This window comes from Zootoca vivipara, chromosome 4 (assembly GCF_965207765.1).
Source record: "Zootoca vivipara chromosome 4, rZooViv2.hap1.1, whole genome shotgun sequence".
Classification (NCBI taxonomy): domain Eukaryota; kingdom Metazoa; phylum Chordata; class Lepidosauria; order Squamata; family Lacertidae; genus Zootoca; species Zootoca vivipara.
The window spans coordinates 66,437,784-66,463,665 of NC_142587.1; the positions used below are offsets into that span (position 1 = coordinate 66,437,784).

Below are 25,882 nucleotides of genomic sequence, written 5' to 3' on the forward strand. Positions count from 1 at the left end.
CAAAATGGGAAGTTGCTGAAAGATTTAGAAGGGGCTAGGGGCTTCTTTCTGCAGGAAATTACACAAAGCAAGTGACAGGTAGACAAGGAAAAATAAAGAAGGGATGGGAGTACACAAATCAGCTGGATGTTGTAGCCATAAGGACAAGGTTCTCTTACAAAATGGATATTGCAAACTGAGTAAGTCTCTACTAGGTGTTCCCAGTATCTGGTTACACAGCTAGTATTCTGGGATAGCGGTCACTGCCTATTTTTGAAAACACAAAGGCAGGATGTTAACTAGATCTATCTTGCTACTATTTTGTGACATTTTGGTTGGTTCTCCTAGCAAAGGTATTGTGCAACTGCGAGTGTTGATATTACCCAGTGAGTCACCGGAACATTGGTAATGCTATAGTGCATATGGACAGTTTTGCAGAATGTCAACGGTGCCAACAGCCTGATAAGCCAACCCCTCCCAGAATCCTCTGCTCCTAGGCCTAGAGCAGGTGGGTGAGTGGCAGGTTGCCCTGTGTTTGAAAAGTTCATCACCAGACCTCTGAAACTGCAAGCATGCAAATTTAAATGCAAAATATTTATCCGTCTGTGCTGAATCATTTGCACTCCTTGTCAAAGTCACCCATCTAATTTGCAAACAATTATCTTCTGATCTAGGTGAGGAAATGGAAAGTTGATTTCAGCAAAGTTCTCATCTTTCTGCCATATTGATTCATTTAGCAGCATAGCTGCAGTAAGTGGTTGGAAAAAGACTACCAGCTGACTGCTTTAGTAGTTGTGCTGATTTTGCCAATCTTAATCTGACTAGCTGAACATCCTAACACTGCAATGTGGCATGTACAGTCTCAAAAAAGTTTTGAAAACAAATGTGGCAGGGAGATTGCAGTGGTTTAGCACAGATTTCTCAATTTATCCATACAATATCCCACCTCTCTACAAAACTTTGAGGTAGCTTACATAATTGTAAATTATGTAATCAGGAAAAATGTACTCATTTGCTTGTTTACCATTCTCCATCAATGCACTAGAAAAGAAATTGCATTACAAATGATCAAATTATTAAAGATTACCAAAGTGGAGAGAATTTTTCAGTGAAATTCTTATGGGTGAAGGGCACGTCCCTTACCTTAGAGGTGTCCAAGTTTTTTCGTGAATGTCTTTGGTTTGATTCTATAAATCCCCTTTCTGGTGGTCCACATTCTTCAGCCTTCCCAAGTGCCCCTATAATAACTTCAGGTGGGCTTTCTTGTAACCACAGGAAACTGCAGAAAGCCAGAGAAGCTGTCTACTAGTTCGTTGCTATTTTTTAAATGTCATTTTTTTTCCTTTTAAAGAAATCAGTGCAGAAATATTTTTAAAGGTAAAAAGGACTATTAGACTATCATCACACCAAATCTACACCCACTTGTAGCACTATTTTAATCTGAGGTCCCATTTTGACCAAAATGAAAACCGAAGACATCGACAATAAGGAGCATATTATCACTTTTATTTGAAATTACTTTATTTGGTTTCTACATAAAATGCAGCAGGTCTTTCCATACATTCAGTGCAATGATTTATTTTACGAGAGGTAGCCACAGAAGAGATAACAATGAATGTACAAGAAATTGCCATAAAGCACAGTTAGGATAACTAACACCAGGAACTAATTAATGCCCATCTAAAAATATTTACTTAGGTTGCTTTTATCTGAGCCATTTAATTTGAAATTGACATCCCTTTATTCTCTCAGGTTTTACAAAATCCATGTGACATTATTACCTGCTATGTTCCATTTTTTCCTGTGTTTCTTTCTTTTCTTTTCTTTTACCTGATTGGTAGGTTCTTATTATTACTTTCTTAAAATGAAATCGATTTCAGCACTAGCCTGTTCAATGTGGTTTGGTAAGCACTGCTAAGGTCTTTCGGGCTACTGTCCCTTTAAACAATAGCTTCCTCTTCTCCTTAATTCTTTTTAAAGCCTAATGAATTGTTTCCTGTTCAATCCCCATAGTTGCAGAATTATTGAATAGCTCTTATTCATCCAACCTGTGCCCTTCCTCTTCAGTAGATTGCTGGAAAACATTGACTCTTTGCATTTTTCTTTCAAGATTCCCTTTAAAATCAGCTGCTAACAATAGTGTGTTTAAAGAAGGAAAGCCAAAGTTATATTAACAGAAGCAGATCTGTCTTTATTTTGCATTGTGCTTTTTTTCTTTTGGGGGCAAATGAATACTTCATGGTGGAAACTGGCCCCAAACCCTGCACATGAGTTTCTTGGTTTTAACCATTCTAAGCCCTTTACTAGACTATAACACTGCTGTTTACCACCTTCTTTTCTCATTCTATTTTCATTTAAGAATTAATAATACAGTGGTACCTCGGTTTATGAATACAATTGGTTCCGGAAGTCTGTTCATAAACTGAAGCGTTCATAAACTGAAGCGAACTTTCCCATTGAAAGTAATGGAAAGTGAATTAATCCGTTCCAGATGGGTCTGTGGCATTTGTAAACCGAAAATTCGTAAACCAAGGTGTTCATAAACCGAGGTACCACTGTACATTTTCTTTGGGTTGGATCCAGTGACAAACAAGCAGGACACTGCTCAGACAATGGTGCTTTCCCACCATTGGGGAAAACATGGGATGTAGCAAGAGAGGCTATATCAAGAGGGGAGAATTGACAGAATCTAGGGGGGGTTGTACCCACAGAGATGCCTTCTGCTTGTACAAGAGAATCTCTGGATCCCAGCTGATATTATATTTGCCACTGAAAATGTATGTGGCCTATTACTTCTGTTGACACAGGATCTGGCCATGGTTCACAAATCTATATTGGTAGAAGGGCTACCTAGAAGGTACATGTTATTTTCCTGTTGGAGACCTGCCATTGTTTGTTGTAGGCAGAGTTGTAAGCTTCAACCATAGGGATCCTTTCAGTGGAAAGAGAGGAAAGGCTGACAATGATGAATCCCAAATTTGGTCCAGATTCTCCTTTAAATTGATGTTGCATTCAAGACATGCCAGTTATATAGACACAGTTGCTAGAATGTCTTTCAGTTCCCTGGAACAAAATTCAGAATGTTGGTTTAATCCCTTAGATTCCTAAAAGAGAACAGATAGATGATCGATAGATAGAGTAGTTTTAATTATTTTATTTTATCAATATTATATATATTTGTTGCCATATACAAGGTAACTTAACAACTTAATATACAGTGAAGTAAACTCTAAAATTAAGAGCCAAATTAGAAAAAGATGTACAGTACAATACAAAATTCTTAAAATGCTCATCCAACAAGTCCCGCCCCATCACTGTACCCACCTAAAACCTGGGTAAATAAAAGGCTGTTTGCCTTTAAAAAATGACAATGTCAGGCATGTTTCAAGTGTTAGGGAGCCATTTCAGAGTTTTTTCCCCATTGTGTATGATGAATAAAGTCTGTTCTCACATCTCCTATCTAAATAGGACCCAGGTTGCTGAAGAAAGGGGGAGGGGGAATACAGGAATAGATTACACATGAGTGTTTGAGGAATGCTTATTTATTGAGAGAAGCGTTGCTCTTTTTCTCAGAACTACTTCTCCTGCTCCACAACCACAAACCCACATTGCAGGAGGAAGTGTGTGGTGTGCAGCCCTCACTTGTGTGACAATCAAAAATGTTTCAGAATCAAAAGCCACTCCATAGCTGCAAGAGAAAATATGGAACTATGAAGGTGAAGGGAAAGGTCAGGGTTCTTGTGCAATATATCCTGTTTGGGGCTTGGCTGCTACTGTTTGGAAGGGATCCAGTCTATATAGGAAACAGGATTTCTGAGAGCTGAAAGAGCAGGTTTGGGTGTCGCTGTTGCTCTGCATGTTAAGATGTTTCAAGAAATCCTTTGACAAGACAATTTCCTTACAAGAAGAAAGTACTAGATACACAAGAGAAGATTTCTTTGTGAAGATATAGCTAGCTACCCCTGCTCTGAGTTTCAGACGTTGAACTTATCATTGATTATCATTACTATTGTTTATTAATGTATGAATCACCATCATCTTATATGCCTTCAGAAGGAAGCACTGCTGAGTTCAATAGAGCTTATGTCCAGATAAGTATGCAGAGGTTTCAGCCAGGCTGATCCCTAATAAATTGGATATTATGCTTTTGTGTGCGTACTTGTGTGTGTGCATGTGTGTGTGTGATTGCATGTTCAGGGCCGGCTTGCCCATTGGCTCTAGTGGTGCGGGGCGCCTGGGCGCTGAGGGGCACCCCAGCAAGTGGAGGAGCTGCGTGGCGGCCTCCCTTTTCCCTCCTCCGAGTCTTGCACACCCGCCAGCCGCGCCGCTCAGGGGAGAGCAGGGAACAGGGGCACTAGGACCCTGTTCTGCTCTGCAGCGCCAGGGTCATCCCTCACTCCGGCGCTGCGTTTCATTGGTAGAGGCGACGCCACATGGCAGCGGCTCTACCAATGAAACGCAGCGCCCTGTTGGCGGGAAGGAATGCAGCGCCCTGTTGGCACAAGGAAACAGCCGGGAGGCCTCCTGGCACTACCCGGACCCACCCGGGCCCTGTGGCCCACCCACGGAAGAGGGGAGGCTGCGTGGACCCAGTAAGCGCTGGAGTCGCGGGAGATGGCCGGGAAGGCCCTGGCGCAGCCCGGGCCCTCCCAGGCACCCCAGCCCTCTGGGAGAAGGGAGGAAGGCCACGTGGAGCAGCAGCGCCCCCTCCCCCACTCAATCCGGCATCTCCGGCCCCATGGGAGACAGACAGGGCCATGAGAAGCCGCCGTGCGGCCTCCAGCACAGCGCGGCCCCGCTGTGAGGTGCGGGGGCTGCCGTGAGGCTCCCCCCGCCGCCTGGCATGCCAGGCCCTAACACTGTGCCAGGGAGGCTCTCCCCGCTGGCTCCATGGCACGCCCATCTGGCCTCCGCTGCCGGCGGGAGGGCTCCGGGAAGCCCCGAGGCCTTCCGGCACGAGCGTCTCCAGGGAAGGTAAGAGCTTTCCTTTTTCCTTTTTTTTAAAAAAGGGGGTGGGGTGGGGGCGCCCGAGGGATCCCTGCACCAGGGCGCCCGATGAGCTTAAGACGGCCCTGTGCATGTTTATACACATGCACAATGGAGCAACACAACTGCCTTCATTTTTGGACACTCCAGGAGCTGGGGCTGCCATGACGAGCTCCAGAAAAATTTACCGCAGTCTAAAACCCCAGCAACAGAAGAATATGTTCTCATGTTAAGAACAACATGCCCTTAATTAGTTGTTTCGTTCCTATTTCCTCAGTGCTGTAAAAACCTTGATGATGATGATGATGATGATGATGATGATGATTTATTTATACCCCATCCATCTGGCTGGATTTCCCCAGCCACCCTGGGCGGCTTCCAACAGAATATTAAAATACAATAATCTATTAAACATTAAAAGCTTCCCTAAACACTACCCCATGAAAACATCTCTGAATATTAGATAAGAATTTATAAGTGTCCATTTCTTTTGTTTAAGACAGGAAACAAAATCCCTCCTTATGATACTTGGCTTCAAGTTATGGCAGACACTCCCTATGACTGTCCTTATCTGTCTTAATCTAACGTTTCCAGGAATTTCAAGCAGGATATGGTTCCAGACAAGAGACTGGGCAGTGGAGGTATGGCACAGCATTGCTGGCTCATAAGAAAGCTGAGGGGCAAATTTGAAAGTAGAAAGCTTGTCAAGATATAGGATATGGTATAGGTCAGCTGAAATTTTTTACTCCTGCCCTACAAGTAGATGTTTGTATGTTTGATGAACATTTAATTTTTCCAGTTAGAGCTTCCTTTTTTAAAAAAAATAAAAATAAATACATTTCCAATACATATACATTTTTCATAGAATTTTCATTTAAACCCGGGGGGATTCAAAATCCTAATAGAATAATATGTGTTTTTACAAAAGTCTAATTTTAAATCACCACAGTTTCATAACAGGTGTTGTCGTGTGAGGGGAACATTTTTTTAAAAAAACGAGACAGGAGTTCTAGTATTATAATCAGAACCACTAATGCAATATTCCCCGTGCCTGAAAGCACCCGAGGCTGCCACCTACCTTAATTTGTAAGGGAAGCATAGCTGCCAAGTTCTCCCTTTTTTTAAGGGAAATTCCATTATGCTGAATAGGCTTCCTCGCAAGAAAAGGGAAAACTTGGCAGCTATGAAGGGAAGCGATTCCACCTCTGAAAAGTCTCTTTCAGCTGGTGGCCCAGTTTCTGCTAGTATGTGCGTGCCTGTTTGCACGCAGAGAAAATAAAGTTCCAGAGAAAGGAAGCGAAAGTTCTAGAAGCCTCTATCTGCAGCTTCATATGGGGTTGTGGCTGACATCAACCCAAAACTCTCACTAAGCTTAACTGCCTTATCGGTAAAATGTTATGGCAGCTCACTTTGTTTAAATGTTGTGAATGACTTAAGCTGGAATAAAGCTGTTTCAAATGAAGCTGCCCAGAGAAAGTTAAACACTGAATGTAATTTCTTTGTTCACAAGCCTTGCCAATTCATAGGGCATATTTTAAGCATGAAGGAATTTAGGCTGTGTAGACCAAGGAAAACTCCATCTCCCAGGACTGGAAAGTTATATTATCATCAATGTTGCCTCTGATGCATAGGTCAAGTCTATAAACATCTCTGCACCAAGCTAGATAGGGCATGGGAAGCCCCTGAACCAGATTGGGAACACAGTGCTGTGAATGGCATTTAAGCATTTCCTTCCATGGCATTTTCCCAGTCAAAATATTTTCCCCATCGCCACGAAATGCTTTTTGCCCTGTGGGGGAAAGCTCACGCATACTGATAGGGCAGTTTTTGTAATGCTTCAGAACTTTTGCAAAGCCTCTTTATTGAGATAACAGTTGAGGTGTTCACATAATACGTTCAGCATGTGTTCCATCTTGGTCCCGGTGTACACAACAGATGAGCTGCACAACACTGCTGCTCTTCCCGTGTAACGTTCAACGAGAGTACAGTCTGTGTGCACAGTGACTGGGACGTACAACAAGTGTATACTTCCATGCAAACACTTGCACATGTGTAGAGACAGTGTGTACAAGTGTTTGGAGTAGTGTGTGAACAACTCTAGTATAGGGCAAAAGGCATGGGTGTACAACATGGAAACGATGCCCCACGATATCAGTTTAAGACCAAATGAGACACAACACCTCCCATACCATTACAAATGATGTGAAAGCTCTTAAATATATGTTGTATTTGCAGGACCCCTTATCCTGAGTAGAAATAGGATGGAGCAGGAGGGGATGGCTGTGACCCTTCCCCTCCCACTGTGGTCCCAGTTCAGTTCCCTCCATGCCTGCTGTTTGCACCAATGTGGAACAGGCTCCCATACACTTCAGTGGTAGCTTTCCTACCCCTGCCAGTACAAATACCAGGTGCAAGGGATTCACTCTAAATCCTGACTCCTCACACCTGAAAAACAATGTAAGCCATTTGTGCAATTTTCTGAATGCTAATTGTGTTTGACCTAGGGTTGCCAGACTCAATAGAGGACAGAAACCAGCAGACCCTTTGCTTGGAAATTAAACAAAGGATCTGCTGGTTTCTCTTTAAGGTTTCCAGACTCAAAAGAGAGCAGGGCAATTAAAGGCACAGAAGTCCTGTCCTCTATTGAGTCTGGCAACCCTAGTTTGGCCCTGTCTCCAGCCTCATATAAATAGTCTCATATTCTCAGCTAAGGGTGTTTAGCTAAGCATGTCTTGTTTAGCAAAGGCAAGAGGCTTAGCTCCTGACACTGAAAAGTTTCAAATGTTCCCAGCTACCCTCAGCATGCAGCTGGGCGATATTCGTTTACTTTGCTGTAATATACTGGTTGTGTTTCTGCGGAAAGGGAACTACCGTATGTTAGAGAATACATCCAGTGGATGAAATCCAGGTGGCGTCATGATTTTGAAGCTGTTTCCATTCCTTCTAGTCTGCTAGCAACTGTTGCTGATACACTGTTGGATGTGAATGTCAATTAAATGGACTTGGGCACCCCAGAAATTTTATGGCCTTGGGTCCCCCCAGAAAAGGTTATAAAATTCAGGAAATGGCTCATTTGTATGTCTTAATACAGTTGTAAACCACAGAAATATTTTTTTTTATGATATAGCGTTATATAAATGGTAAAATAAATATGATGGACTACACCAAAATGGTGAAAATGACCGGGAAGATCAGAAATCAAGAAGGCAATAAATTTAACAAAGAATGGGAGAAAATTATAAGTTACCTTGGAGAACACTGCAAACAATTAAAAACATTGGCAGGATTTTAACAATACTTGTAATGTAACAAGAACTATGGTGAGAACTGAATTTTCAGGAAAAATGGAGAACATTATATAATGCAGGTGGAAAGAAAGATTAACAATGGAACCCATGAAGGGGTGGAGGGAAGTCCAAGGATTCAGGGAATCCTAAATTTTTATGATTATGATTTATATACGAATGAAAATGTAAAATTGAATAAAAATAAAATTAATCTTAAAATTAAATTAAATTAAATTAAATTAAAAAGTCATTAGTGTTTGGCATTTATTGGGCTCTGTTTCAGACACATACAACATGTTTTTAAGTTTGGAAGCAGATTTTGACTTGCTGTCATGCGCTTAGATGCTTAGATGCTAAGAAAAGTTAAAAGAAGTTCACAGAGAGAACGTTTCTCATTCCTTCCTTATCCCAGAACCTATTTGCAACTAGGGATGTCAATTTTGGGTTCTGCCAGTTTCTCATTTTACCAACGTTAAATTCAGTTCCCCATATTCCTGCAGCAATTTGCATGTCATTTTTTTAAAAAACCCACAACCTTATTTTCAAGTCAAAATAACAGAAAAACTATTTTGAACAAGAATCAGCCATATCTCATAGCCCAAATAAACATACATTTGTTTAAACAGTACTCAGAAATCACCTGTTTCAACTGAGTGTAAGTAGTGGTTAATAAGAAATTCAATTTAGCTCACATTTAAAGGTAAACATCGCTAATTCACACTTTATGAAACAATATGAAAACTGAAACACAGCCAACCTTGGAAATTCGTAATTTCTAAATTGTGATGGTGTTCTCCAGTCAATAAATTTGTGCAAAAATAACCACTCTCCCCATGAAATGGAGGGCACCATTTGCGTGCCCGTGCGCAGCACCCCTGATCCTCTGTGACTCCCGGCAGAGCGCTCCTGGTCCACCTCCCCAGGTCACAGACCTTGAGGTTCCCGCCAAACCTCAGTTCAAATGAACCAATCGTGACTGGGTGGTGGAGCCAGGGGAGCGGACCGAGTAGGAGTAGTCTTCACTCTGGCCCACTCTTCAAGCACAAAAGGGGGGTGGAGCCTACCTGGGAGCTCTCAGAAATCAGGACAAACCAAATTCCTGAGCACAAGCCCTATCATTCAACTGCTATCCAGCATTTTTATGTGCATCAGGTACCATTCAAGATCAAGTAGTCTGCATAGCAACAATGTATATTTATCTTCTTTTAGTTTAAATAACTTACTTCTGCATTATTTTTGGTGTCGTTTCCAGCAGCACACCGCAATAATAACCACAGTCAGAGAAATTAGGAAGAGTACAGTTACCACCACAGCATATGGATAGCCTATATGGAGTAAAGAACATAATTGCTGACAGTATGGAGAGGAGTCTATGTAATATAAATATAAATATATGATATAATAATGTAATTAACATAGAATAAAATCACAATTCTACATTGAAAGTGAGGTTCTTAAATTGCTGTAGTGGTGAGATGACTAGAGGTTGAAATCACTTCTAAGAATATGTTCAAAATGCATTCGCTGAAAACCAGTGAGTGCGTTTCAGTTTATGAAACAGGTAAGTGTATAGAATTTCAGAGAGAGACATGCCCAAATCCATCTTGAAGGATCGAAAAAATAAGGAAGAATGCATGCATGTAGCAATAGAATAAAATGATAATTATTACTTGATAAGAGGAATTGTGAAATATATAATATTAAAGGATCAAGGGATGGACAGGTGGGTAGCCCCACTCAACTGCCAAAATTGGCCACCTGGAACCTGTTTCCCCATCCCTGCGCTAAAGCCTCTCTTTATTCTGAATTTTGTTTTTTTGTTTTACATCAGGCATGGCAAACTTGTGACCCTCCAGAGGTTGTTGTACCCATTGCCCCCAGGTATCATGGACAATGATCAGGAATGATGGAAGGCTGTAGGTCAGTAACATATGGAGGGGTGCAGGTTCGCCATCCCTTATCCCTTATAGAATGGAAGAAAAGAAAACACAAGATTGTTAAGATGGAAGTTTCGCTACCTTTTAGGAAGATGACAGGCACCGAGTGCTTTGCTCACTTACCTTTTCTTGGTACCTTGAGATCCATCTCTTTCCCCCTGTGTGTAACCTTGCAGATCATCTCTTGTCCAGAATGGCTATCTGAGGCATTTACAAGGATATTGCTTATGACCGATACTGTGCCATTGGGATTTGTGATCTCGTGTTCCTCCTTCAGGCCTCTTGGCGCAACCCATGTGATATTGGGACGTGGGAAGCCCGTTGCTAAGCAGGTGGCATTCAAGCGCCCATCAGAGATGCTGTAGTGTAAAAATGTGTTGAGGCGGCCTGTGACATAAATGACGGCACAAAATGCTTCACCATAAGGATCGCAGGTGGGCAATAAAAGGAAGATGAAAAGATGCTACTGTATCAAGGAGTGACTCAGAAGGCCAAACTGCAAACTGTTGAATTAGAGGCTGGCTATATGGTAGAGAGGGGACCCAGGTGGCGCTGTGGGTTAAACCACTGAGCCTAGGGCTTGCTGATCAGAAGGTCGGCGGTTCGAATCCCTGTGTCGGGGTGAGCTCCCGTTGCTTGTCCCAGCTCCTGCCAACCTAGCAGTTCGAAAGCACGTCAAAAGCACGTAGATAAATAGGAACCGCTACAGCGGGAAGGTAAACAGCGTTTCCATGTGCTGCTCTGGTTTACCAGAAGCGGCTTTGTCATGCTGGCTACATGACCTGGACCTAATTGTCAGGGGTCCCTTTACCTTTATATGGTAGAGATCAGAAGGAAACTGATGTTAACTTTGAGCATCATCCTTCAACAATGTGCCCTGTGCTGTAGTGTGTATTTACACACCATACATGTGGAAAAGCCCAATGTCCCACACTGCAATATTCTGGCTGAAAACCCAAATGTATGTTGTAACATATTACACAGTGGGCTGATTTCTAATTAGTTTTACATTAGTGTGAATTTTTCTGTGGCATAACAGACCAGAATCTCACCTAAGCGATCTACAGCAAACCTTTTTAGAACTAAAATATCCACCTGATGAAGTTAAACAACAGATCAACAGAGCCAGACTGATACCTAGAGAGAACCTGCTGCAAGACATACCCAAAAAAGAAAATAACAGAACACCACTGCGATAATTATCACATACAGCTCCCAAGTTAAAACAGTACAACGCATTATCAGAGATCTATAACCTCTCCTAGACAATGACAGCTCTCTTTCTCAAGCTCTGGGAGGAAGACCTTTCATTGCCTACAGACAGCCACCCAATCTTAAACAACTCCTCACCCACAATAAGACAACCACCAGACTTAACATGGACACTGGTACCAGAGCCTGCAATAAACCCAGATGCCAACTTTGCTGCCACATCATAGCTGCCAAGTCTCCCGTTTTCCCTGGGAAACCCCCGTTTTTCCAGCCGTTCCCAGCTGGAAAAACGGATTTTTTTTGTTTTTTCCTGGTTTACTTACTGGCCGGGGGAGGCTCCTTCTGCGCATATCTGGAGTCTCTGGACATACGTAGAAGTGATTTCTGGTGCGACGGCCATTTTGGAACTGGGCGGAGCATGCTCAGAAGTGACTTTCGAGGCTCCTCTGCCCAGTTCCAAAATGGCCGCAGCGCGACTTCTGGCACGGTGGCCATTTTGGAACTGGGCAGAGTATGCTCAGAAACGACTTCCAGTGCTGCTCTACCCAGTTCCAAAATGGTGGCAGCGCTACTTCCGGTCTGCCGATCCCTTATTTTTCCGGCAAGAACTTGGCAGGTATGTGCCACATACACCCGGACAACACCATTACTGGCCCCAACAACAACCAACATACCATCTCAGGTCTATTTAATTGCTCATCCTCTAACATTGTGTATTATGCCATCAAATGCTAACAGTGCCCTTCAGCTCTCTATATAGGACAAACAGGACAAACCCTACGCCAAAGGATAAATGGACATAAATCTGACATCAGGAATTACGAGACAGAGAAATCAGTAGGAGAACATTTCAATCTCCCAGGACATTCTATACAAGATCTCAAAGTAGCTGTCTTACTACAAAAGAATTTCAGAAATAGACTGGGAAGAGAAGTTGCTGAATTGCAACTTATCACCAAGCTTAAAACCATGGAGAGACCTGGTTTGAACAGAGACATTGGATTCTTATCTCATTATACATGATAAAGCGATCTACAGCCATCTCACCCCTTGCTTTTTCATGCAAGACCATTTGCAGTCGTTTACAGTCGTCAACAGCTATCAGTCAGTCAATCACCCATTTCCACCACCCCTCTGAGTGATACCCCTCCCCACCCTTTCTCTACATATAAACGTCTGGGGACTTCTATTTCAGTGTATCTGAAGAAGTGTGCATGCACACGAAAGCTCATACCAAAATAAAAACTTAGTTGGTCTTTAAGGTGCTGCTGGAAGGGATTTTTTTTTATTTTGCTTAGACCAGAACCTTGGACTTGTTAATTGTTCAGGAATATGTTGCCATTGCAACAAATTGCTTAGCCCTGTTGCTAACAAAGGATTTGGGAATGTCCTGAATCAGAAGAATTATGAGAGAAGGGGACAGATCCTCCTTCACAGTTAACAAATGTTGTGATCCAGGTCTCTGTATATACAAGGAAACGAAAGGAGAAGCCTGCAGTTTTGAGGAAGATGGAGCTCAGACACCAAGCTGAGCTTTTGGTCCCCGGAGCATCTTAGTATGCTGTTCCACTCCCCATATCAGGTTAGAAGAATATAAGAAGAACCAAATGGATCAATGATCTATCTAGTTCAGCATCCTGCTTTCACAGTGGCCAACCAGATACCCACAGGAAGTCCACAGGCAGGACCTGGGCAACTGGAAGTATACTGCCTCTGATCTGCTATGGATGTTGCTCTCATCATCTGCAGATGTTGCTCTCATCATCTGCAGCTAGCATGCTCAGGGATCATAGGAGTTGTAGTCCAACATCAACTGAAGGGCCACAGGTTCACCACCTGTGGTTTAAGCTGTAGTTCCAATTATACTCAATCGGTAGTTATATTGTTGAATGAAACCCAAGTATTAGGAAATGCTGTAGGGCTCTTATAACATCCTTCCTAAGGAAACCAAACTTGGGCAAGTCCTGCACCCCTGGAACTGGGGTGAGGTAATGGTGTGTGTTGCACTGCTTCATTATCAAAGGAGAGAAATGCCCTCCTCTGGCTATTTTAATATGAAATGACTCACCGTAAACAGAAAGACAGGCTTTATTTCTTTTGGATCCTTGAGGATATATGTTAAATATGCATCGGTAACAACCATTTTCTTGGGTGCTAACGTTCCAGAAGCTGATGGCAGTGTCATTGTGTTCAAAAATTGTTAAATTGACTCGACCTTTGTATCGGTCATCAATATTTAGAATTGATTTGTTGGTGTATGCTGCCAAATTGACAAAGTTTTTATTAACCTCTTGCTGCCATGTAACTTGAACAGTTTCAGAAGATTCTACCACCGGTAGGGTACATCTCAAGGTGGCGTTGCCGCCCAGCTCCACATCTCTGTCATGTGTCAATATGGCACCTGTGGCAAGACAAAAGAATTAATAATCACCTCTTGTATCTTATACTTGCAAATCCCTTGGTCTAGATCCAAGGAAAATATGTATTTATGCAAAAATTCCTGTTCTGTCCTTCTAGCAACCATGCACAGATTAGAATTGGGCTGTTATTTCCACAATATCTTTCATTTTTTAAAAAACCTTTCATTTGGTAGGTGGAGGGAAAATAAAGCCTTTCTGAAATTCATTGTAGGGACAATTTGGGGAAGGGGGTTGCTGCATACCTTACTTAACCTCACAAGGCAGCTCTCTCTCTCTCTCTCTCTCTGTGTGTGTGTGTGTGTGTGTGTGCGTGCGTGCGTGCAGTGGCCAGAGGATTCATGGCCACTGGGAGGAGCACAGAGAGAAGAAGGGCCTTCTTGGTAGTGGCACCCGCCCTGTGGAACGCCCTCCCACCAGATGTAAAAGAGAACAACTACCAGACTTTTAGGAGACATCTTAAGTCAGCCCTGTTTAGGGAAGCTTTTAATGTTTAATAGATTATTGTATTTTACTGTTTTGTTGGAAGCCACCCAGAGTGGCTGGGGAAACTCAGCCAGATGGGTGGGGTATAAATAATAAATTATTATTATTATTATTATTATTATTATTATTATTATTATGAACCCTATGGTTCATTTGTAGCAGCACAACCAGATGCCTTCATCTGCCTGACGTGCAACAAAACATGTCTCTCCATTGGTCTCTACAGCCACAGCAGGCGCTGCAACCGTCCATCAGTTTGACTTCATCCGTCAAAGCGTGTTCCTCCATTGTCTCCTAAGACAGACAGATGCCATAAAAATACATTTCTTTGACTCAAAATAGAAGCCCATCCTGCTCACAGCAACACAAGACTCTCCACAGCCCTCTGCTAGCCACTTGCTGGTCTACTGGCTCATAGTCACAGGGCTGGCTCTACCATTAGGTAGAATGAGGTGGCCATATGGTGGGAGGTAGTGGAAGCCCTTAGCTCTTCCTCCTGAGATCCCTGTCCATACTGTTGGAGATGAGAGTTGTGGGGCTCCAGCCTTACAACTACGGTGCTGACCTCCCTCCAGGACAGTGCAGTTCCCCATTGCTAGTACTGAATTAGGATTCAGCAGTCAGTCCAGCTGGCTACTTGATATCAAGTGTGTGTGTGTGTGTACCATGTTCATTGACTCAGGCGGCAAAATGTCTTGAGCCACCCTTGCCTAGTCATTACACTTTCCCCAGTGATCATGTTAGACTTACCCTTTATCCTACAGAGCACAATACATATGATGCACAGAGTCAGGCCCTGGAAAGCCCATGGGGAACAGAGACCTTCATTTAACTAGGAACAGAAAAAAGAGATGTGTTATGGATACACAATAGCCTTTTTCGCTACTACAATGCTCTACTATTTGGATTTTGGGTATAGCCCAGGTGCATAATGAAGATAGAGGCTGTTGTTCCACTGCAACCATTTCAGGGGATTTTCAAAATGTTGCCATAGCGGACAAAACTCCCCAAGACAAGCAGTGAAGCTTTTCCATGTCTAACTAAGAACTAACAATGACCATTCCCCATATAAAAGGGCTGTGCATTTTGCACAGTCACGCGTAGCACCCTGGGAGCCTCAGGCAGCCCCCAGCACTTTGGAGGCTGGCACCACCTTCCCAGGCTGGATACCTGTGGTCTCTGCCCACACAGCCAGCTGTCCAATCCAGCTGTGGGAGGTGTTGCCAGGGGGGATTGGCCAGGTAGGAGGAGGTAACCATCCAGTGCCCACAGCAGAAGGCGAGACATACCTGGGAAGCAGTCAACAGCTCTATACAGGAAGGAACTGTTCCGTCCCAATGGCGTACACCTCACAGCCGCTGGTAATGATTATTGGCTGAGCGACATTAGGCACGGCCTATTGGAATGGTTGGCGGTTTGCGAAGCGTCTTTTCAGGTGTAGGTAGTCTTGGCATCGAGACCTTGATTTTGTTCAGTTTCTGTTAATTGGTTAATTGGTTCTCATGGGAAACTTACAGATTCTGGCTTCACACAATTAACTCAAGGCTGTGTCAATTTACTCTTGGCAGAAAGCCAAGGTCTGCCTGACCTAGAAACTACTCTCTTCTGATTGGTTAACGACCAGCACTGAACTCTGTTATCAAGGAATGCTAGCACAGTTGGTTTTTGTTAGGTGTTAGGAGTAGAAGTGCTGTGTATATGGTTGGAGAGAGAGAGAGACAGAGAGGATTTATTTTGCTTTGCTTTGTATGCAGAAACTCTGCTGCTTTTATTTTCTTTTAATAAATCCTGTAAATAGTTATTCTGCGTCTAGCCGACTAGTCATTTCCACCTCAACTAGCTTCTGCGCTGTGCAGGAAAACTCTGCTACGTTTGGGCTAAAGCCACTAGAGCTATGCCTGACACTTCAAAATTCTAAGAGGTTATGGGTTTCGTGCTGCCAGCCTGAGTTGTGGTGGTGTCAGCGTAAGCGGAGAGGTTCCAGTAGTTCCAGAAGTCGCTGTTCCTGTGGCGTTGGTGCAGCGGAAGGAGACTGGCTGGTTCCTGACTGTCGTGAGCTGGTGACGCAGTGGACTCAAGGACGACAGCTGCAGAGTGTGAGTGCTGGGTGCTGTGGTTCCTGTTCTCTCTCGGTGGCCGTGAGTAGCTGGTTCCGGGTTCCAGGGACATCGCTCTCAATATGGCCTCACAACCAGTTCAGATGGCTTTTGAGCGTCTGAATGACTCCAATTACTTGCTGTGGTCGGAACGCATGCAGGCAGTGCTGCAGAGGGATCATCTCTGGCAAGTGGTGAGTAAGTTTCCTGTGAAGCCTAGTGATGAAGACCTCGATAAAGACCAAAGAGCAAGGGCCACAATTGTCTTGGGGCTGGAAGATTCCCAGTTGCCGTATGTGAGGGGGATCAAGACAGCTAGAGGTGTGTGGCAAGCACTTAAAGAACTCCATGTGCGTGAGACAGCGGTTTCCAAGCTGTTTATTCGCAAGGCATTGTACAAGGCAATGTTACAGCCTGGGGTTACAATGCAGGAACACCTACACAGTCTGCAGTTAAAGTTTGTTGCGCTTCAGGAAAGAGACTGTGCGTTAGACCAGCAGGAGAAGGTGGCTATCATTCTGAGCTCTCTCCCGGAAAGCTGGGACAATCTTGTTATGTCTCTAGAAGCAATGAAAGAGGATGATTTAACAGTCAGTTACGTGACTGGGCGTTTGAAGAATGGCAGAAGAAGCAAGAAAGGTCGTTGGCTGCAGAGGCTTCTACAAGCGGGCGGTTTGGAAGGAGTTCTCATGCCGTACCAGAGGTGAAGCAGCAGCAGCGTGCCAGTGAGGAGTCAGCGTTTGCTGTTAGGCGTTGTTTCCGATGTGGGTCTTCAGCGCATCTAAAACGACAATGTCCAAAGTTGGTCAAGTCTCAGTGGCCGGTGCAGGAGCAGAGACGAGATCAGCAGCAGCAGCAGCAGCAGTATAAAAAGAAATTCTTCGAACGAAAACAATCAGCTCAGCTGGTGACCGCCGAGGTCCAGATTGCTGAGGAGAAACAAGCTGTCTGGGTGGTCGATTTGGGAGCGTCTCGGCACATTGTAAATTCAGATGAATTGTTTGTTTCCAAGAACTCGGCACAGCGCAGCCAGGTGGCTCTAGCAGACGGAAGTACTTCTGAAGTGATTTCGGGGGGTGCAGTTTTTGTTCCTTGTCTGCGTGAATGCCTGCAAAATGTACTGTGTGTGCCTTCATTAAGGAGCAATCTGATGTCTGTAGATTGTTTGCTAAAAGCTGGGTTTAACGTGCATTTTGAAGGAGACAGTTGCATGATTAAGAAGGCTGGTGAGATTTTAGGCACTGCTAAGTCAGAGGGAGGCTTGTTTTGGCTTAAAGCAGGATCTCAAGTTGCAGCAGTAGTCAGTAAATCTCAGCCTACAGTGAGCAACAAAGCTATGCATGACAACTGTGTGCACTTATTGCACAGGAAAATGGGGCATGCTGGTTGGAAAAGTGTACTGAAAATGTCTGAATTGGCTGATGGGTGCAATTTAAAGAGTTGTAACCAGTTCCTTGACTGCAATATTTGTAAAAAGGTTAAAACCCACAGAGTCTCTTACCCCAGGAGTGATAGAGTTAGTGAGTCACCGCTACAGCTAGTCCACATGGACGTGGTTGGTCCATTTGCTGTAAGCAGGGGTGGATCGTGTTTTTCGTTAACAATTGTTGATGACGCGACACGTTACACTTGGTGTTATCCAATGAAGCACAAAGGTGACGTGTTCACTAAGTTTAAAGGTTGGGTGGCATCTGTGGAAAGGTTTCTGTCCTTTAAACTCAGAAGGATTCAGACGGACAGAGGTGGGGAATTTATGTCTAATGCTTTTAGAGATTGGTTACAGAAGCGTGGCATTGGGCATAGAAAAACAAACGCTTTTTCCCCGGAAGAGAACGGCATTGCGGAGCGAAAACACAGATCTCTTCAAGAAATGATGTTTGCCATGCTTGATGATGCTGGTTTGCCCATGTCTTATTGGGGGGAGAGCATGCTCACCGCGTGTTATCTCCAAAATAGGCTCTTTCATCAAACAATAGGGACAACTCCGTACTTTAAACTGTTTGGCAAAAAACCCAAAATTGACCACTTGCATGTGTTTGGGTCAAAAGCCTGGGTATTAATTCCAAAACAAATGAGAAAGAAGGGAGATCCTAAGACCAAACAGTTAGTGTTTGTGGGCTACCAGGAGCTAGGAAAAGGTTTCCGTTTTGCTGAAGGGACAAATGGCATTGTGATCTCCAGGAATGCCAGTTTTTGTGAACATAGTGGCTGGGAGAGACTACATGCCAATACTGAGGTTTGGTTTGAACCTTCCCAGGGGCTTCGTGACTCTGAAGGTAAACATAGAGAATCAGAGTCTGAGGGGGAGGAAAGTTCAGATAAGAGCTCTCAAGAAAGTGCAATTAGCCAGAGACCAGTTGCTAAGCAACAGAAGAGAGGTCATAGTTCTGAGGAGGAAAGTGGGTCAGAAGAAAAACTTTCTCCCAGAAGATCTAAAAGACAAAACAAAGGAGTGCCTCCAGAGCGGTTTTCTCCAGATACTGCAAATGTGTTTAGTGTAATTGCAGAGCCCAAGAGTTTTCAGGAGGTGTTAAAGTTACCAAAAGAGGAGGCAGAGCTTTGGAAACAGGCAATGGAGGAAGAGATGTCCTCTTTGAATGAGCACAAGGTTTTTACCCCAGTAGCAGCGCCTGAGGGAGCAAAGATTGTAGGCTGCAGGTGGGTGTACAAACTTAAACCTCTGGTGACAGGAGGGTACAAATATAAAGCTCGTTTAGTGGCTCAGGGATACTCTCAGAGGCCTGGAAAAGATTATGACGAGACTTTTCCCCCTACTGCTAAAGGGGACAGTGTAAGGCTAATTCTAACGCTTGGAGCAAAGAGAAAACTCCAGTTAAATCATTTTGACATACAGGCTGCATATTTACATGCATCATTATCAGAAGACCTGTATCTAGCTGAACCACCAGGGTATGAGACAGGTTCCAATAGAGTGCTGAAATTAAACAAAGCTCTATATGGGCTCAAACAGGCTGCAAGATCTTGGAACAAATGTTTTCATGAGGCCTTAGTGTCATTTGTTTTCAAGCAGAGTACAGCTGACAATTGTGTTTATGTACGTGGTACAGGCAGTAATCAAGAGTTTTGTCTGCTCTATGTAGATGACGTATTGTATGCTTGCAAGACAGACAAACAAACTAAAAGGTTTGCTAAACAATTGTCTAGTAAGTTCAAAGTGAAGGACTTAGGCCCTGTTCGGGCATATCTAGGGTTGGAAGTGTGCTGGGCCCAAGATGGCAGCTGCCTAATTAGTCAGAAGAACAAGCAAATGTGCAAGGGTTTAGGTTTGCTGGAAAAATGAGTGAACAGTAAAAGTTCCTACACAGGTGTTATTTGATGTTAATTGTCCAGCAGAATCTGTGAGGGGGTGTTCAGTTTCTGTTAATTGGTTAATTGGTTCTCATGGGAAACTTACAGATTCTGGCTTCACACAATTAACTCAAGGCTGTGTCAATTTACTCTTGGCAGAAAGCCAAGGTCTGCCTGACCTAGAAACTACTCTCTTCTGATTGGTTAACGACCAGCACTGAACTCTGTTATCAAGGAATGCTAGCACAGTTGGTTTTTGTTAGGTGTTAGGAGTAGAAGTGCTGTGTATATGGTTGGAGAGAGAGAGAGAGACAGAGAGGATTTATTTTGCTTTGCTTTGTATGCAGAAACTCTGCTGCTTTTATTTTCTTTTAATAAATCCTGTAAATAGTTATTCTGCGTCTAGCCGACTAGTCATTTCCACCTCAACTAGCTTCTGCGCTGTGCAGGAAAACTCTGCTACGTTTGGGCTAAAGCCACTAGAGCTATGCCTGACACTTCAAAATTCTAAGAGATTTGCGGTCTCGGGTGGCGGTTGCAGGCCTTGGGAGGAATCCTTTAGACATTTACCAAAATGGGGGGGGGCGTCTGGGAGGTGACCCCACACCCCCATTGCAGCAGCGATACCAGGATTCCCATTAAAGGGGTCTAGGGGGAAGACATTGACCATTCGCCCAGGGGCCATCATTGCCCTCCCCCTCCAGCGGCGGTGAAAAGGGGGACGGGCTATCTGCTTGAACATATGTTCTCCAGAGCTAGCCCAACCCCCACATATGTTGGATAACCCGGAAATTACCCAGAACCCCGGCTGGGGGGCTGGGAAGGGTAAACGCCCAATGCCTGTGCCAAGGTCTCCCTACATCTGAATCTTAATAAAGTTGTGGTCAATTTTAATCCCACAGAACATTGTCTGGTGTTGTTATTCCACTCGGGGGCTGCCTGGGGTTTCGGGGGTCTCCGCCTGACCGCGCAAATGGCAGCTCATTGGCCTGAAGACTATGTCACATAGTACATACTTTACCCAATGAAACATTTCTGTAAATAGTGGGGAAGTTGAAATCCACCTATGTACTGTCACTAATGAGACTTGAACTCATTGGTATTTTGCAGCATGTACAGCCTGGGAAGCTATGACTGGCTTTACTTTCCCAGTGCATGTATATTTCTGTGCCATGATGTACAAACATTCAAAATGATGACATGTGATCTTCATTGGTTTCATGGAATTTCCTAACAGAAGTGTTTTCTGTTTATGAAATGAAGGCTGTAAAATCTGAGAATGCCCCATCAACAGACAAAGAGGAAACAGAGCTGGGGTTGTTTGTTGTTGCTGTTGTTGTTGTTGTTGTTGTTGTTGTTGTTGTTAAACTTCTTCTCATAGAGTAGAAATTTGGTAGAGTCAGCTTATCATGCAATGCAGGAGTAGCCAATGTGGTGCTGTCCAAATGTTGTTGGACTTCCAACTCACATCAGCTCCAGTAGGCATGGCCAGTGGTCAGGGATGAAGGGAGTTGTAGTCCTACAACATCTGTAGGGCACAACGATGTAGTGGGTCTTGATTCTTAAATTTTAGGAGGGCCAATGGCAGTCCAGCCTCCTAAGGTTGTTCTAGTGATGAGACCCAGCAAGCCCTTGGCTCAAATTAAGCCCTGTATTCTAAATCACAAAACACTGGACAAAATGTGTAGCACTTCCATACGTTCTGAGCTCTTCATGTGCATGTTCTAGTTGTAATCCTTACAGCAGCTATTTATGGTAAATCGGTATTAAAACTCCCCCACGATAAGATCACCAAGTGAGCACATGGCAGTGGTGAAACTTGGTGTATCTCAATCTGCAATTCAGTCTCTTAATCATTATGGTATGCCAGCTACCGACAAGGATTAAATATGATTAAGGAACAGACTTATAATCAAAGGGAAATGAGATAATTTTTAAGAAAAGGATGTGTTGTGGGTGGAACAGAAAGGAAGATAGGCGAAGGAAGGAAGCATCTGGGAGAAGAATAACAAGGAACAATGGGGCAAGCAAACTACTTCTCAAAAGAAAAACAAAACGAGCAGTGGGTAATTAATGTCTTTAAGGTCAATGGAAACTAATCCAGTCAGTATCTCAGTGGCAAGACGTTCCCTCAAGAGACCTGGCACAATAAGGGGAGGGGGGTTAACAGGATGTCAGAAGTGAAAAAGATAAGCAAGCAATGTGATTTGTGTTATTGCAAAATGTATTTCTAGAATCTCAAAACCCTAACACATTTAGTTCTGCTTCATATGACAAGCACACACACAGAGAGAGAGATGATGATATGTGTATCTGATGAAGTGTGCATGCACACGAAAGCTCATACCAAAATAAAAACTTAGTTGGTCTTTAAGGTGCTACTGAAGGAATTTTTTCATTTTACTTCGACCCAGACCAACACGGCTACCTACCTGTAACCACACACACACACACACACACACACACAGAGAGAGAGAGAGAGCTCGATATTTTGACTATCTTTGCACCAAGCAGTGATGTGCATGTGTGAATGAGCACTAATAGATTAATCCACACATATAGAACCTTTGGATCGGCTCAGTGTCAAAACATGTTCAATTCATTTCTGCAAGCAGTACAAAACTCCTGGCTGCAACATTCAGGTTAGGTCCCCTCCGGAAGAAAGTTATTAGATCTTTATATTTGTGCTTATTTAAAAATATTAAGGTTGAACAAAGGGCATTGGAAGCTGCCTGCTAATGCAGTGGACATCCAGTGTTGTCAACCAGAAATGGCAGTAGCTCTCCAGGCTTTCAGGCTGGGATCTCTGTCAGGTCAGCCCATCTTGGAGATGCCAGAGATTGAACCTTGCAGCCTTTCCCCTTCCATAGATGAAGGCACAGATTAAGCAACACAACTGACCCTTCAACAGATTTCATTGGAGAGAGGGTTGTAAACAGAATCATTCTAAGTAGTTTCTCTCCATTCATTGCCTTGTCCCACTAAAATGTGTTTAGGATCACCACTGATTCCAGTGGCATTTATTTCCCTGTTTTAGTTACAGGTAGGTAGTCGTGTTGGTCTACCGTAGTCGAAACAACAAAGGAAGGAATCCCACCCCCCGGTGATTGGAGACAATGACTTGTTAACTTCAGAGGAACTTAAAGCACATCTGCAGCATGATTCTAATGATGTTTATTGGTAGGACCAGTTGAAAAATATATATTAAAGTATACACAAGCCCTCTACACAGCCTTCTAGGAATGAAGCCCACCTTCTCATACTGAACAAACGGCAAGTAAATAACCTACACTGCTTTAAATAAAATTAACTTACAGTATTTAAAATGGCTCGGCAAGGAAAAAATGAAAACCAAACAATACCATTATTTCCTTTTGCCCATATTTTCCAAATCTTTTTAAATACTGTAAGAAAGTGAACCATACACATCATGGTCAAAGGTACAATGCAAATAATTTAGGAGAGCATTGTTGCACGGCAACCCAATCTCTAAGCAGGTATGCTGCAGCAAAGAAACAAAACGAAACAAAATACCCTTGTGACACCTTAAATACTGCCCAATTTATTATGGCAAGAGCTTTTGTGGATCAGAGTCCACAAATGGATGCAAATGTATCCTTATGAAGTGGTTCCTGGTGTTTGGAAGTGTACCGGAGATAAATGGATTTATCTTTTAGGTGCTACAAGACACTTCAATGTTTATATTATACATATGGTATCCACCCATTTTCCCACTTAAAGATAGTTTCATTTGACTTCTCAACATCAGCTTTTGAACTTAGATTTGGAGATAGTGTCTGTTTCTGTGAGTCCTCTAAGCTTTTTAAACTTTCCTCTGTAGGTGCATTTTTGAAACCATTCCTGCATGCAGATTACTTACCAGATAACACACGTTAATCACCTTTTATGGTCATAATTGGGCCAGTTAAATAGTAGATAAAAACAGCAATTTATTTACACAGCTTGAAGTTCATGTATTTTTAAAATGCATGAATAAAATGTATGTGCTGCTTAATTTTCAAAGAAAATGACTAACACATTGAAATGTCACAACAATATTAAAATATAGAACCATTCTCACTCCAACCCCCAATCATAAAGTCAATAATTTACATAAAAAGAAATTGAAATCACAATCATAGATCAGAATTAAAGTCATGCAGTGCCTATTAATGAATGGGATAAGAATATCAGACCACATCAGTGATTTTGAATGCAGACCCAGGAGATTTGTTTCTGCAATCTCCCGCCAGTATCTAGGTTAGTGAGGTTATGGAAATAGCACCCAGAATAATACAGTAATGATATAACTCTTGGAAATGATGAGAAGTTGGGGTTGATGGATTTTAGTACCATAAGCAGTCATGCTTTAAATCTAAACCAGACAGATCCTGTTCAACATAGTCGAAACCACTACATGAGTCACGCACACTTACCAATATTACCATATCTCCCCCAACGGTATAACCTGTCTAAAATTTGTGCTCTTAATTAGTTTCTACCCTGCCTTAACAGTATTCACACATACACAGAGATAGCACCAAAAGGATTCAAAAACAAAAAGGTTGCAACTCTGTTGCACATTTATCTGTGACCTAGCCCCATTGAACACAGTAGGATTTGCTTCACATAAGAAAGAATAGACTCAGGCTACATGGAACTCAAATCTTTTTCTGCGGTTCTCATGTTCATGCTTCAAATATTCCTATTACATTCACTAGAAGACAAGAGTGATGGCCTTTCTTTCTTTCTTTCTTTCTTTCTTTCTTTCTTTCTTTCTTTCTTTCTTTCTTTCTTTCTTGCCATAATGTGAAAATAATCCTATACATAAACATGATTTTACTTCTAAGCAAGAGTGTGGGATTGGCGATCCTCATGCATGCGTGCCATTGTTTTTTGCTGCAACCAAACAACATCTTTGCCATATTCCCCTCTTCCCCATATCCGCCCCTCAGTTTTAATCCATATTCAGTCTTTCTGGGGGGCTGGGGCAGGAATCTGTTAAGTTAAAACCCAGTAGTCAAAAAGCTGCTTGCATTACTAGGTCCCCACCTAGAAGCACCCTGAATCTCACACAGTTCAGTAAGATTTCCCTTTCAATTAGGCATGTGGAACATTGTTGTCATAAAAGCACCTTTGAGCTTCTCCTGAGCAGTGCCGGATTTATGTATAAGCTAAACAAACTATAGCTTATGGCCCCACTCTCTGGGGGGGGGTCCCCAAAAAAATTCAAAGGAAAAAAATTGTGCAAATTGTGTTTCTAAAGGAACTTTTGTTATTGCTAAATGCCAATGTGTTTGCATTATTAAGTTTGTTATGAATGATAAAAAGAGCTTAATAATTATTTCAATATTAATATACTTCTTACTTGTATTTCAGTTCAACAATTACTTTGATAACATACCGGTACATACATTTTGTTATGTGCAAATGGCTTTAGATATCTATTAGGTCCATAAACTACTATATAGCATATAGGTATTCAACACACACACAAAAAAAACACTGACAATTTGTTGTTGACAAAGGACAGCTGGACATATAAAGGGCCCCATTACCTTCAGCAGCTTAGGGCCTCATCAAACCTAAATCTGGGCCTGCTCCTGAGCAATGGCATCACCAGGGCAGGGCTGGGCCCCACTCCAGGCAACTGAGTAGGAGGGCTTCCAAATTCAGTAATCTTAGATTACCACATTTTGAAGTGAGCACACCACACAGGACTATCTAAAGTGAGAGGCACCCCTTGTAAGGCCATTTAAATCCAGAGGCTAAAACTAATTACGCCATTACTTTTGAACTAATTGAATGCCGGAGGCAAATTGAATTCAGGCAGTACAGCTTTTGGACCGATTTAAGCAAACACCAATTTCACCCTCATTTGAGAACATGCATGCACTTCACTGCAGCAAATCCAAGTTTCTCTTTACTTTCTCCCTATGTTCGGAGACAAATCCCCAAGCTTGGATTTGAATCACAGCAAGCATCTTACCTTGGGACGCATGCTCTGGTATGAAGAAGAGTGCACACGAGGGCAGTTGCTGCCTCCAGGGAAGGCTGGAAAAGCCACAGTGTGGGAAAGGAAAGCAGGAAAATGCGTTGGGAATGTCTAATCTCCCGTCTCCTCCCTCCCTAATGGTTGGGGGGTGGGCAGTGAACTCTGAGAGACAGAAGTC

At 43.0% G+C, this 25,882-nt stretch overlaps 1 protein-coding gene across 2 annotated transcripts; it reads right to left on the bottom strand.

Annotated features, from left to right (window-relative positions):
- Positions 1 to 1,464: 1,464 nt before the first annotated feature.
- Positions 1,465 to 25,846, bottom strand: CD200 (CD200 molecule). 2 transcript variants are annotated; one of them, XM_035114777.3, is made up of 6 exons: positions 25,699 to 25,846; positions 15,055 to 15,136; positions 13,470 to 13,802; positions 10,313 to 10,576; positions 9,476 to 9,577; positions 1,465 to 3,042 (listed from the first exon to the last, which is right to left on the bottom strand). In XM_035114777.3, exons 1-5 carry the CDS (start codon positions 25,708 to 25,710, stop codon positions 9,483 to 9,485), a joined length of 786 nt encoding a protein of 261 aa, XP_034970668.1. In that variant the 5' UTR covers positions 25,711 to 25,846; the 3' UTR covers positions 1,465 to 3,042; positions 9,476 to 9,482. The 2 variants fall into 2 exon arrangements, with proteins under 2 accessions (XP_034970668.1, XP_034970667.1); XM_035114776.3 differs by having other exon boundaries at positions 1,465 to 3,083.
- Between the last annotated feature and the right edge of the window lie 36 nt (positions 25,847 to 25,882).